At 45.1% G+C, this 13,481-nt stretch overlaps 1 protein-coding gene across 1 annotated transcript in view; it reads left to right on the forward strand.

Moving 5' to 3' along the window:
- ADGRA2 (adhesion G protein-coupled receptor A2) overlaps positions 1-13,481 on the forward strand; it is a 342,184-nt gene that overhangs the window by 138,426 nt on the left and 190,277 nt on the right. The window contains exon 2 of the mRNA XM_082255622.1: positions 3,156-3,227. Within this exon, the coding sequence (XP_082111748.1) occupies positions 3,156-3,227 (72 nt within the window). The remainder of the gene's footprint in view (positions 1-3,155; positions 3,228-13,481) is intronic.

Here is a 13,481-nt window from a genome sequence, read left to right on the forward strand (position 1 = left end):
TGGATTGCGAGCATAATTCGTTCCGGTAACATGCTTGTAATCCAAAGCACTCTTATATCAAAGCAAATTTCCCCATAAGAAATAATGGAAACTCAGATGATTCGTTCCACAACTATTTAATTATAAGTCCTTCAGTTTATAGTCCATATACAAAGATTATAGCAATGTGATAGGTTGTGTAACCATAAAATGTCCATTCACAAATGACGCCTCCACAAGGGGATTAGAAGCAAAATCCAGCAAGAGCTACAGAGTATAAAAGAGAAGAGAGGCGCCTCTAAGTGTAGCAATATGGGGACATTTAATGAAGGTACAACATTTAGCAACTCGCATGGTTGATGATTAAAGAGGCACATCTAAGTATGCCGGCATCCGGGGTAAAGCTGTCCACATAGAGCTTCTTCTGAACCACCGGCTCTCACCGATGTCAGCCTGCAATTGTGATTGGGAAGACTACTCTGCAGTAGAGTGATCTGAAAGCGAGACTTTGAATCGCTCGGGGAAGGGTGTGATGAAGATGGCAGTGCGGAGGATGGTCTATGTGGAAAGCTTTACCCTGGATGCCTGCATACTTAGATGTGCCTGTTTTAATCATCAACCATGTGAGCTGCTAAATATTGAACCTTCATTAAATGTAACCATATTGCTACACTTAGAGGCGCCTCTCTTCTCTTTTATACCAAGTTGTGACATGAAGCTACTTGTATATCAAGACATCGCTTGTATATCAAGTCAAAAATTTTTAAAAAAATTTTGCTTGTCTTGCAAAGCGCTCTCAAACCAAGTTACTCTCAAACCAAGGTTTTACTGTATTTTATATTGTTTATTGATGTTCATCATTTATATGAGTAGTTACTATTCACATATCAATTGTTTTTTATTGCTGGTCACTTGTGTTTGTTTATGATCACTCAGGTTTGGATTCAGTAGATTGTTCATAATTTGATGATTTTTTGAAGATTTTTTTCTACTATTAATATTCTTTTCTCATTTTGCATATTCTTGATTAGTCATCCACCCACACACCTACACATTTATTCACTATGTAATTAATGTTATCCACATGCTTTGAGATCATCGGTTGTAGGTAGAACGAGTGGCCCCCCTCATTTAGAGTGTAGCGCTGATTTATACTTGCTTTTAATATTGTGATACGTGGGGACACTATCTAAATCAGCTGCTAGCTCGGAGGAGTTCCACGTCCATCACTAGTTTCCCATTTATAGCATTCATCGGGTCGCTTACCCCAGTTTATTTTTTCTACAAGCCTATAATAAGACCGACCTATAGGTGCTGTAAATATCTCCTAAACTTGCACCGTTTAGGAGATATTTACAGTGCATGCAGCCGATGACGTCATGACGTCATCGGCGCATGCGCTCTGTACGAACGGCCACCTGTGCCATACCCCAAAGCGCCATGACAAGTCGCTCCCCATGTTTCCTAATGTGTACCGTTCATATCTGTGCAACTTAAAGCGACTCTAAAGTAGTTCCTGGACTTCATTGGTCTGACTTTCATGTGACTTGAGGGCCATAGACTTATATGTAAACCCTCAAAAGTCGCATTAAAATCACATCTGCATGATATACATGCAAATTACATGCAACTTTGTAGAGCAGAAACAATCACATCGGTTAAAGACAAAGTCACACTCACCCAAGGTCGCCTCAAAGTCGGGCTGGAAATCGCACAATTTTGAAGTGTGAATGGATTACTAGTAATATTATCTAGAATTCTCCTTTAATAGCGGAATCGCATGCAGTACATGCACTTCAATAGGAGTGTGAGGTCCCATTCACACTTTTGCGACTTGTCATGCCACTTTGGACCCCAAAGCGCCATGACAAGTCGCTCCCCATGTTCCCCAATGTGTATCATTCATATCTGTGCATCCTAAAGCGACTCTAAAGTAGTTCCTGGACTTCTTTGGTCTGACTTTTATGCAATTTGAGGGCCATAGACTTCAGTGTAAACCCTCAAAAGTCACACCTGCATGATATGCATGCAAATTGTATGCAACTTTGTAAAGCACAAACAATCCCATTGGTTAAAGACAAAGCCACACTCATCCAAGGTCGCATCAGAGTGGCACTGGAAATTGCACAATTTTGAAGTCGCACAAGTGTAAATGGATTCCTAGTAATATTTGGAAGTCATTTTCTATCTAAAAATACTGATTTTAACTTGTAAATAACAAGTGTCAGAAATAGGCTCGGTCCAGAAGTGGTTAATAGCGGAATCGCATGCACTTCAATAGGAATGTGAGGTCCCATTCACACTTGTGCGACTTGTCATGCCACTTTGGACCTCAAAGCGCCATGACAAGTTCACTTCCCACATTTCCCAACGTGTACCGTTCAAATCTGTGCATCCTAAAGCGACTCTAAAGTAGTTCCTGGACTTCTTTGGTCTGGCTTTCATGCGAATTGAGGGCCATAGACTTCAGTGTAAACCCCCCAATGTCGCATGAAAGTCACACCTGCATGATATACATGCAAATTGCATGCGACTTTGTAGAGAACAAACAATCACATTGGTTAAAGACAAAGTCACACTCACCTAAGGTCACATCAAAGTCGCAATGGAAATCGCACAGTTTTGAAGTCGCACAAGTGTAAATGGATTCCTAGTAATATTATTTAGAATTCTCCTTTAATAATGGAATTACCTGCAGTACATGCACTTCAATAGGAATGTGAGGTCCCATTCACACTTGTGCGACTTGTCATGCCACTTTGGACCCCAAAATGGCATGTCAAATCGCTCCCCGTGTTCCCCAATGTGTACCGTTCATATCTGTGCATCTTGAAGTGACTCTAAAGTGGTTCTTGCACTTTTTGGTGTGACTTTCATGCGATTTGATGGCCATAGACTTCAGTGTAAACCCCCAAATGTCGCATGAAAGTCACACCTGCATGATATACATGCGAATTGCATGCGACTTTGTAGAGAACAAACAATCACATTGGTTAAAGGCAAAGCCACACTCATCCAAGGTCACATTAAAGTCGCACTGTGAAGTCGCAATGGAAATCGCACAGTTTTGAAGTCGCACAAGTGTGAATGGAAAGGGTCGCATAGAGTGTCAATCTTTTGAACGGTTGTTTAGTTCCTCTTCAGATTTACTAAGCCGCTCTGTTTTCTTTTCGCAGGATCCTCAGCAACAATAAGATCACCGCAGTGAGGAACGGCTCCTTCTATGGACTGCAGGAACTGGAGAAGCTGTAAGTAGATTTTATATGAATCAAACAACTGAACTTTTAGTTTTAACCCAGCTAAATCCATTCCAGGGGGAGGAAAACAAAAGCTGTGCAAAGCCCGACAGTCCCTTTTCTTTAGAAGAGTATTGAAGCCCATCCCCCGCCAGCAATGCCACCCATGGAAGCAGCGGCCTCTCTGCAGAAGCCGGACAGTCAGACTCTGAATCAGATCTGTCCAATCAGCAGGGAGCATTGCTGATTGCAGAGTTTTCAATTGGGCTGAGCAGGGGGCGTGTCACACATCTCAGAGGTGTGTGTGTACCGCCCACTTTATTAGGTCCACCTTGCTAGTAGCAGGTTGGACCCCCCTTTGTCTTCATTCTTCATGGCATAGATACAACAAGGTGCGGGAAACTTTCCTCAGAGATTTTCCTCCATAGTGACATGATGGCATCACGCAGTTTCTGCAGATTTGTCAGCTGCACATCCATGATGGGAATCTCCCGTTCCACCACATCCCAAAGATTCTCTATTGGATGAGATGTGGGGAGTGTGGAGGCCATTGGAGGACAGTGACCTCATTGGCATGGTGAAGAAACCAGTGGTGAGATGATTGGAGCTTTGTGACATGGTGCATTATCCTGCTGGGAGGAGCCATCAGAAGATGGGAGGAGCCATCAGAAGATGGGGGCACTGCAGTCATAAAGGGATGGACATGGTCAGCAACAATACTCAGGTATGATGGGGGATTTCCATGCTCAGTTAGTACTAAGGGGTCCAAAGTGTGCCAAGAAAATATCCCCCACTCCATTACACCACCAGCCTGAACCGTCACCCCCCCTTACCCCCCTCCTCCCCCACACCATTACACCACCACTAGACTGAACCATTACCCCACCCCCCCTCCTCCTCTTCCTCCCCCACCCCCACACCATTACACCACCACTAGACTGAACCATTACCCCACCCCCCCTCCCCCACCCTCACACCATTACACCACGAGCCTGAACCGTCTCCCCCCCCTCCTCCCCCACACCATTACACCACCACTAGACTGAACTATTACCCCACCCTCACACCATTACACCACCACCACGAGCCTGAACCGTTACCCCCCCTCCTCCCCCACACCATTACACCACCACCAGCCTGAACCATTACCCCCCCTCCTCCCCCACACCATTACACCACCACCACCAGCCTGAACCGTTACCCCCCCCCCTCCTCCCCCACACCATTACACCACCACCACCAGCCTGAACCATTACCCCCCCCCCCACACCATTACACCACCACCACCAGCCTGAACCGTAACCCCCCCCCCCCCCCCCTCCTCCTCCCCCACACACACCATTACACCACCAGCCTGAACCGGTGATAGAAGGCAGGATGGATCCATGCACCAAATTCTGACCCTCCCCCATCTGAATGTTGCAGCTGAAATCCAGACTCATCAGACCAGGCAATGTTTTTCCAATCTTCTATTGTCCAATGTTGGTGATCTGTGCTAATTGTAGCCTCAGTTTCCTGTTCTTAGCTGACAGGAGTGGCACCCGGTGTGTTCTTCTGCTGCTGTAGCCCATCTACTTCAAGGTTGGATGTGTTGTGCGTTCAGAGATGGTATTCGACATTCCTTGGATGTAACGAGTGGTTATTTGAGTTACTGTTGCCTTTCTATCATCTGGAACCTGTCTGCCCATTCTCCTCTGACCACAACAGGGCATTTTCCTCCACACAACTGCCACTCACTGGATATTTTCTCTTTTTCCCGACATTCTCTGTAATCCCGAGATATGGTTGTGTGTGAAAATCCCAGAAATACTCAGACCAGCCCTTCTGCCACCAACAACCATGCCACGTTCAAAGTCACTGAAATCCCCTTTCTCCCCCATTCTGATGCTCGGTTTGAACTTCATCAAGTTGTCTTTACAACGTCTAGATGCCTAAATGTATTGAGTTGCTGCCATGTGATTGTCTGATCAGCAACTTGTGTTACCAAGCAATTGAACAGGCTCGGACCTCTCCCCAAAAGACGTTATCTATGATGAAACGCGTAGGGCGGGGTCTACGGTAATGACATTGTCGCGTAAGCCATACCCGATTGGCTGGTTCTCTGTTGGAGCATGGGAGATAGTCCGCCTTGTGTTTTTTTATATTTTGGGAGTCGGCTTTTATCCCTTATGCAGGGCTCAAAATTTCAAGCCATGAGCTACTAGCCAGCCCTTAAGAGATACTCGCCACTTGTTGCCCCACCCAAACCCCACCCTGCTCCGCCCCTAAACACGCCCTCTACATTGCAGAGCGCCCACAGCATGTCCCCTTTCATTGCAGAGCGCCCACAGCATGTCCCCTTTCATTGCACAGTGCCCACAGCATGTCTCCTTAATTGCAGAGCGCCCACAGCATGACCCCTTAAATTGCAGAGCGCCCACAGCATGTCCCCTTACATTGCAGAGCGCCCACAGCATGACCCCTTAAATTGCAGAGCGCCCACAGCATGTCCCCTTACATTGCAGAGCGCCCACAGCATGTCCCCTTTCATTGCAGAGCGATCACAGCATGTCCCCTTAAATTGCAGAGCGCCCACAGCATGTCCCCTTAAATTGCAGAGCGATCACAGCATGTCCCCTTAAATTGCAGAGCGATCACAGCATGTCCCCTTTCATTGCAGAGCGATCGCAGCATGTCCCCTTAAATTGCAGAGCGATCACAGCATGTCCCCTTTCATTGCAGAGCGATCGCAGCATGTCCCCTTAAATTGCAGAGCGATCACAGCATGTCCCCTTTCATTGCAGAGCGATCGCAGCATGTCCCCTTTCATTGCAGAGCGATCGCAGCATGTCCCCTTTCATTGCAGAGCGATCATCACAGCATGTCCCCTTAAATTGCAGAGCGATCGCAGCATGTCCCCTTTCATTGCAGAGCGATCATCACAGCATGTCCCCTTAAATTGCAGAGCGCTCACAGCATGACCCCTTAAATTGCAGAGCGCCCACAGCATGACCCCTTAAATTGCAGAGCGCCCACAGCATGTCCCCTTACATTGCAGAGTGCCCACAGCATGTCCCCTTACATTGCAGAGTGCCCACAGCATGTCCCCTTACATTGCAGAGTGCCCACAGCATGTCCCCTTACATTGCAGAGCGCCCACAGCATGTCCCCTTTCATTGCACAGTGCCCACAGCATGTCTCCTTAATTGCAGAGCGCCCACAGCATGACCCCTTAAATTGCAGAGCGCCCACAGCATGTCCCCTTACATTGCAGAGTGCCCACAGCATGTCCCCTTACATTGCAGAGTGCCCACAGCATGTCCCCTTACATTGCAGAGTGCCCACAGCATGTCCCCTTACATTGCAGAGCGCCCACAGCATGTCCCCTTTCATTGCACAGTGCCCACAGCATGTCTCCTTAATTGCAGAGCGCCCACAGCATGACCCCTTAAATTGCAGAGCGCCCACAGCATGTCCCCTTACATTGCAGAGCGCCCACAGCATGTCCCCTTACATTGCAGAGCCAGTAGGAGGATCAGGAGGAGGATCCCTGTGACAATAGCGAATACTCATTCGCTATTGTCACACAATGGGTGGGCTCAGGACGCAGTGCTCTGCTCCTAGAGCCCATCCTTTTCTAAAAAAGAAAGTAAAAGTAATCGCCGGCTGCTGTTAATGGCGGCGGCGGCGGCGGCATGCACAGCTCGCCATCCTCAAAATTCCAATCGCAAAATGCTAGTAGGCGAGTGGAATTTTTGAGGGCTGCCTTATGATCCGAAAGAGGTCTAACTTTTCTATGCTCAATCAGACCACCTATAATTTAGTGGTCTTTTAATCTGGTAAGCAGATTTAATTACTCACCTTGGGTGTGAAGTAACTATGCAAAAGTAAGTACATCCCTCACATTTGTAGCCAGCATTATTAGACCTTCCAGCACACACCGGGAACTCCTTGCCATTACATACATGGAGGTGCTGGAACTGCGTTCCCCCACGTTCTCCCTGAAAAAAAAGCCCTGATACTACTAAAAAAATAATATTTTATAGCCCATCCAGCATTGTTTTTCTTGCAAGCAAAGTTCTTCCTACAATGTTCCTCTCCAGCCCCACCATCCAATGTAGACACACCACAAGGGGGATTAGGAAGATCTATGGTGCCTGGCAGAGCTTCAGTACTAGTCTGTGTGTGCAAACATAAGAAGAAGGTGCACCAACCTAGTGCATTACTTTATAACTCTTTAATACATTTTGTAAAAATAAAACCATTATGCTCACAAAAGTAGAGGTAACTCAGGCGTTAAAAGGACACATCGCCACCAGACGCAAAAGAATTGGGTAGGGAGCAATTCACCCGTTTCGAGTGGCATGCCTTCGAAAATCTGAAACTCAGGGTTGACCTAATCCTAAATGCTGCAGAATTTATATAGCTTAGCTCTGAGGAAGACGCATGACCCTCGAAATACGTCAGTTGCACCCTACCCAATGGTTATGTGTCTAGTGGTGATTTGTACTTTTAACGCCTGTGTTAACTCTTCTTTTGTGAGCATAATTGTTTTATTTTTACAAAATGTATTAAAGAATTATATAATAATGCACTAGGCTGGTGAGCCTTCTTCTTATGTTTGCCTTTAGTCTTGGTTTTCTGAATTGAAGAGGGCAGCAAGGCTCCAGTGCACACATTGGTGGTCTAGTTGGCCAAAACCTAAAGTGGTCCATTGGGGTCATCTAAGGCTGTAAACCAGAGGCGTAACTAGAACCTTCAGGGCCCCGGTGCAAGAAACCATAAAGGGCTCCCCGGACCCCTGGCCTTGAATGAAGAGAGATAACACCGCTCAGGCAAGTCAAAGTCCATGATTCAAGGTGGGTGCTGAACCTCGGCTCCCCACCAGAAGAAGCATGAAAGAAGAAAATGGTCGCACACCACCACAGAATCCAATGAAGAAAAGTTCCTTTATTCACATAAGTGGTACAAGGTACAGCAGGGTAGCACAGTAGACACGGTTCACTACGGTGAACAAGCACGTAGCAGTCGTGTGAAACGCGTCAACTGTCCTACCCTGCTGTACCTTGTGCCACTTATGTGAATAAAGGAACTTTTCTTCATTGGATTCCGTGGTGGTGTGTGACCATTTTCTTCTTTTATATCGGGGGCACTTGGCAGGGGGGAGGAGCCAGGACCGCTGGCGGGGGACCCAAAAAGAAAAGGATCGGGGCTGCTCTGTGGGAAACTATTAGACAGAGCAGGTAAGTATGACCTGGTTTTTTTCTAAACTCCTTAGTTTATATTCACTTTAAGAATGCATACAAGGCACCCAAAGGAAGGGATGAGACTACAATACGGGCAGGGACTGCTAGAAGAGGATGAAGCCTCAGTGTCCCTTTAACTGGCTTTTTTTTTATGCTGGGGTGTGGGCGGGCAGGAAGGATCAGCCGACCATGTGGCCACTGTGATTGGCTGTCACAGTGTCAAATGATCTTGAGCTGGTCCTCCTGGCGAGAACTGTCTTTGAGAGCTCGGTCACTGTGCTAGGAGAATTCACAGAAGGCTCTACCACCAAGAAACGCATATGTGAAGTATGTGGGCAATGAAGCGCACCCTCTTTGTTGGTGCACATATGTGTTATGTGGGTGGCAAGAGTTAAAGGAAAGGGGTGAGGGTCCGCTAAAATTAACACCAAAAAATAATTACAGATAAAGTCTGCTTCATATGCCCATAACAGAACTGTATGATGCCTATACTCGTATTGTTTCATGTCCAAGCATGGTGACAAAGCCAAGACACAGGGCTGCTGTTAGAAATCGCGGGGCCCCGTAAAGACTACCTGGCAGGGCCCCCATAACAAAATATTAAAGATATATCTAGCTAAAATTACAACAAAATCACTATTATCAGACACAAATATAACATAACTCACATAATTCCTGCTAAATCTAAAAAAATAGAAATACAAAAATATACAGGCTGGGCAGTTGGAGCTCAGTGATCAGAGAGACAGAGAGAGAGAAACAAAGTTACAAATAAACTCCTGAGCAGAGATAAGTGCTGGGAGGGGGGCCCACACAAGGGAGGGGGATTAGTGAGGGACGACTGTCTCTTTCTCAACAGATAATAGCAGGGAGAGGGACAGATCAGATTCAGGTGCTGGAGGAAGATTTCTGTATTTGTTGTCCATCACTAATCCTCCTCTCTGTGTGGGCCCCCCCCCTGTGTGCTCGGGCCCCCTACGAGAGGGCTTGTGGTCCCCCCCCCTATCAGCGGCCCTGCCAAGACAACTAAGAAATGCAAAAAAAAGAGCAGCAAATTGTAGGCAATGATAACAGAGACGTAGAGTCATCTCTAATAGGGAAGTGAAGAAAAAAAGAAATGAGAAATAAGTGGACCTCTTTATGCTTCTACTGATCCTCCGCCTACTATGGGAATAGTAAAGAGAATTTAAAGTTCTCTGCCTGTGGGAACCTCTCTGTGACTCTGACAGAATCCATTACAAATGACGGAAAGATCAGGGTAGACGTTAGGCCTTGAGAAAGTGCGAGTACGGGGCTGGGCCACTTTCTGTTTTCCAAAGAAATTATTCAAATGTGAAAAACTAGAACTTGCACATCTACATCCCGGCTGGCCTCTACCAGCATTTTCCCAGAAGACTTGAAGTAAGTTCTAAAAACGCCATTGACTTTTTATGAATATTGGTCTGACAAAAGTCTTCTTTTAACTCCGAGGGGAAGCATACGCCAACACTAGACCATTCATTGGCTCTGATGGAGGACCTGCATGATATTGTACGCCATTCCATCCACATACGGAATATGAAGTACTCGGCCTGTGGGAACCTCTCTGTGACAGAATCCATTACAAATGATGGAAAGATCAGGGTAGACGTTAGGCCTTGAGAAAGTACGGGGCTGGGCCATTCTCTGTTTTCCAAAGTATATAATTCCAAAAAAATTCAAAAACCACAACCCATACCTCTACATCTTGGCTGGGGTCAATTCTACTAGCTTTTTTCCCCAGAAGACTTAGTGGACCTTTTAAAACTGCTGTTGACTTTTTGCGAATAAAGGCAAACCCTGCTTTACGTACCCTCACTTTACGTACACATTGGCATCTATGGGAAATATTAGTCCGCTTGACTTGGCACTGCTCCCTGGCATAAAATATTGTGCAGGTCCTCCATCACACTCAATGCAGGGCTCAGTGTTAGGAGCGTTCTTCCCCTTTGAGTTAAAAACAGACTTTTGTCAGACCAATACAGGCGTACCCCACTTTTAGGTATACAATGGGACCAAAGCATGTATGTAAAACGAAAATGTACTTAAAGTGAACCAATGCCTTTTTTTTTTTGTATGTAAATACAGCTCTATGGGAAATCTTGGTCAGCTTGACATGGCACTGCTCCCAGTTTTTAACATTTAACATTGGCGTCTATGGGAAATCTTAGGAACAAAGAAAAAGATGTGTTGGGCGCTTGTGCCGACAAGTGGGACCCGCACTGGAATGTGGATAAGATAGGGGAGAGGTACATAAACTCCAAATGTAGCAAAGTTCCGATGTTGATTCTGAGGTTACTGAGCGGCACCTGTCCTTTTCTGTTTTCTATGGGAAATCTTGGTCGGCTTGACATTGCACTGCTCCCGAATCATAAGTGACAGGGACACCAAACTTGGGGAGCACCGAGAGGGGACCCAGGACTACAACATATTAAATTTTGGGGTTGGCCAGCCTGCCTAGGTAATCTACCATGTCATAGTCTTGGGTCCCCTTAACGTGCTCCCCAAGTTTGGTGTCCCTGTCACCTATGGTTGGGGAGCAGTGCCACGTCAATTTGACCGAGATTTCCCATAGACGCCAATGTTAAGTGTTAAAAACTGGAAATGTTAAAAAATATATAATGTTTGGGGGTTCCGAGTAATTTTCTAGCAAAAAAAATTATGATTTTTACATGTAGGAGCGGAGTGGCAGAAATCGCCCGATATGGAAGTGGTTAATATACGTAAATACACTAGCTCTATGGGAAATCTTGGTCGGCTTGACATGGCACTGCTCCCGAATCATAAGTGACAGGGACACCAAACTTGGGGAGCACCGAGAGGGGACCCAGGACTACAACATATCCGATTTTGGGGTTGGCCAGCCTGCCTAGGTAATCTACCGTGTCATAGTCCTGGGTCCCCTTAACGTGCTCCCCAAGCTCGGTGTCCCTGTCACCTGTGGTTTGGGAGCAGTGCCATGTCAATTTGACCGAGATTTCCCATAGACGCCAATGTTAAATGTTAAAAACTGGAAATGTTAAATATATAATGTTTGGGGGTTCCGAGTAATTTTCTAGCAAAAAAAATTATGATTTTTACATGTAGGAGCGGAGTGGCAGAAATCGCCCGGTATGGAAGTGGTTCATGTACGTAAATACACTAGCTCTATGGGAGATCTTGGTCAGCTTGACATGGCACTGCTCCCAGTTTTTAACATTTAACATTGGCGTCTATGGGAAATCTTGGTCGGCTTGACATTGGTCTGCTCCCGAATCATAAGTGACAGGGACACCAAAGAGGGGACCCAGGACTACAATATATCCGATTTGGGGGTTGGCCAGCCTGCCTAGGTAATCTACCATGTCATAGTCCTGGGTCCCCTTAACGTGCTCCCCAAGTTTGGTGTCCCTGTCACCTATGGTTCGGAAGCAGTGCCATGAGAATTTGACCGAGATTTCCCATAGACGCCAATGTTAAATGTTAAAAACTGGGAGCAGCGCCATGTCAAGCTGACCAAGATTTCCCATAGAGCTAGTGTATTTACGTACATTAAAAAGTGAAAAAAGTATTGGTTCACTTTAAGTACATTTTCGTTTTACATACATGTTCTGGTCCCATTGTGTACCTAAAAGTGGGGTATGCCTGTGTTGGCCTGACGAAAGTCTGTTTTTAACTCCCAAGGGGAAGAACGCTCTAACACTGAGCCCTGCATTGAGTGTGATGGAGGACTTGTACAATAATTGTATGCCATTCATCCACACACAGAATTTGAAGTTCTTCGCCTGTGTGAAAAAACTGGAAACCCCGTACATCTACTTCCAGGCCGGCCTCATTTCTGCCACCATTTTCCCAGAAGACTCGGAGGAAGTTTACTTTTAATGAATATTGATCTGAAAAAAAGTCTTCTTTTAACTCTTGTAAAACTATAGGAGTGGACTTTTACATAACTTCAAGGCACCATCCCCTAAATAAAACATGCATCAAATTACAAAAAATCATGTTGACCAAAAGGAAGACTAGAAAATGGGGATTTTAAATGTGCCAATACAAGAATAGAGTTTAAAAGATATTTAACTTTATGTATACATTTAAAAACCATATACATAAAGTCGCCATATCAAATGTACAATATACTGTACGCCAGGGATCCTCAAACTCTGGCCCTCCAACTGTTGCAGAACTACACATCCCATGAGGCATTGTAAAACTCTGCCATTTACAGACATGACAAGGCATGATGGGAATTGTAGTTCCTGAACTACTGGATGGCCATAGTTTGAAGACCCCTGCTGTACGTCATATAGGAGTTGGTGGATCAACGCGTTTCGCATACTAATTTGCAGGTCCCTTTATTGTTTTTATATTTTATTATTCCTAGATACTTGGTTGAGGGTTTCTACATTATGCCATTTTACTTTCCTCTCATCATACCATCTGCCCTGGGAACTATTGATTCTTTGTTTAGGTAAGAAATGGAATTTGATCGTCCCCTAGTCAGTATTTGTCCCCCCTTAGCGCTGAATTGTGGTTCCTTTTGGGGACACGGAGAGATTATTATTAAATATTAGCATTCAAGGTTGTTTTTTTTTTGTTTTTTTCTCTCTTTCTTCAGACACTGTGTAGATTGAGATATAATATTTGATGCTGTATTGATTAGGTAATACACCTTCAGGGTTGATTTATTGGATTGTTTCAAAAATATCTTGTTTATTGTAGATGTTCTAATATCTGCCACATGTTAAGATCATGCGAGAAAGTGGATCCTGAGGATCCTGAGGAAGAAAGATTGTATGCGATACGCATCGATCCAATAAATCTTATATGACGTATATTGTACATTTGATATGGCAACTTTATGGATGTAACTTTTAATGTATTTTATTGTATAAATGAAGTTGTAGATCTTTTTAACTCTATTCTTGTATTGGCACATTTAAAATTCCCATTTTCCATTCTTCCTTTTGGTTGACTGGAATTCTTGTAATTACTTTTAACTCTTGCTCAGAGGAGGAGAACACGCTAACACTGAACCATTTATTAT

Source organism: Pelophylax lessonae (genome assembly GCF_965119305.1).
Source record: "Pelophylax lessonae genome assembly, chromosome: 4".
NCBI classification, from domain to species: domain Eukaryota; kingdom Metazoa; phylum Chordata; class Amphibia; order Anura; family Ranidae; genus Pelophylax; species Pelophylax lessonae.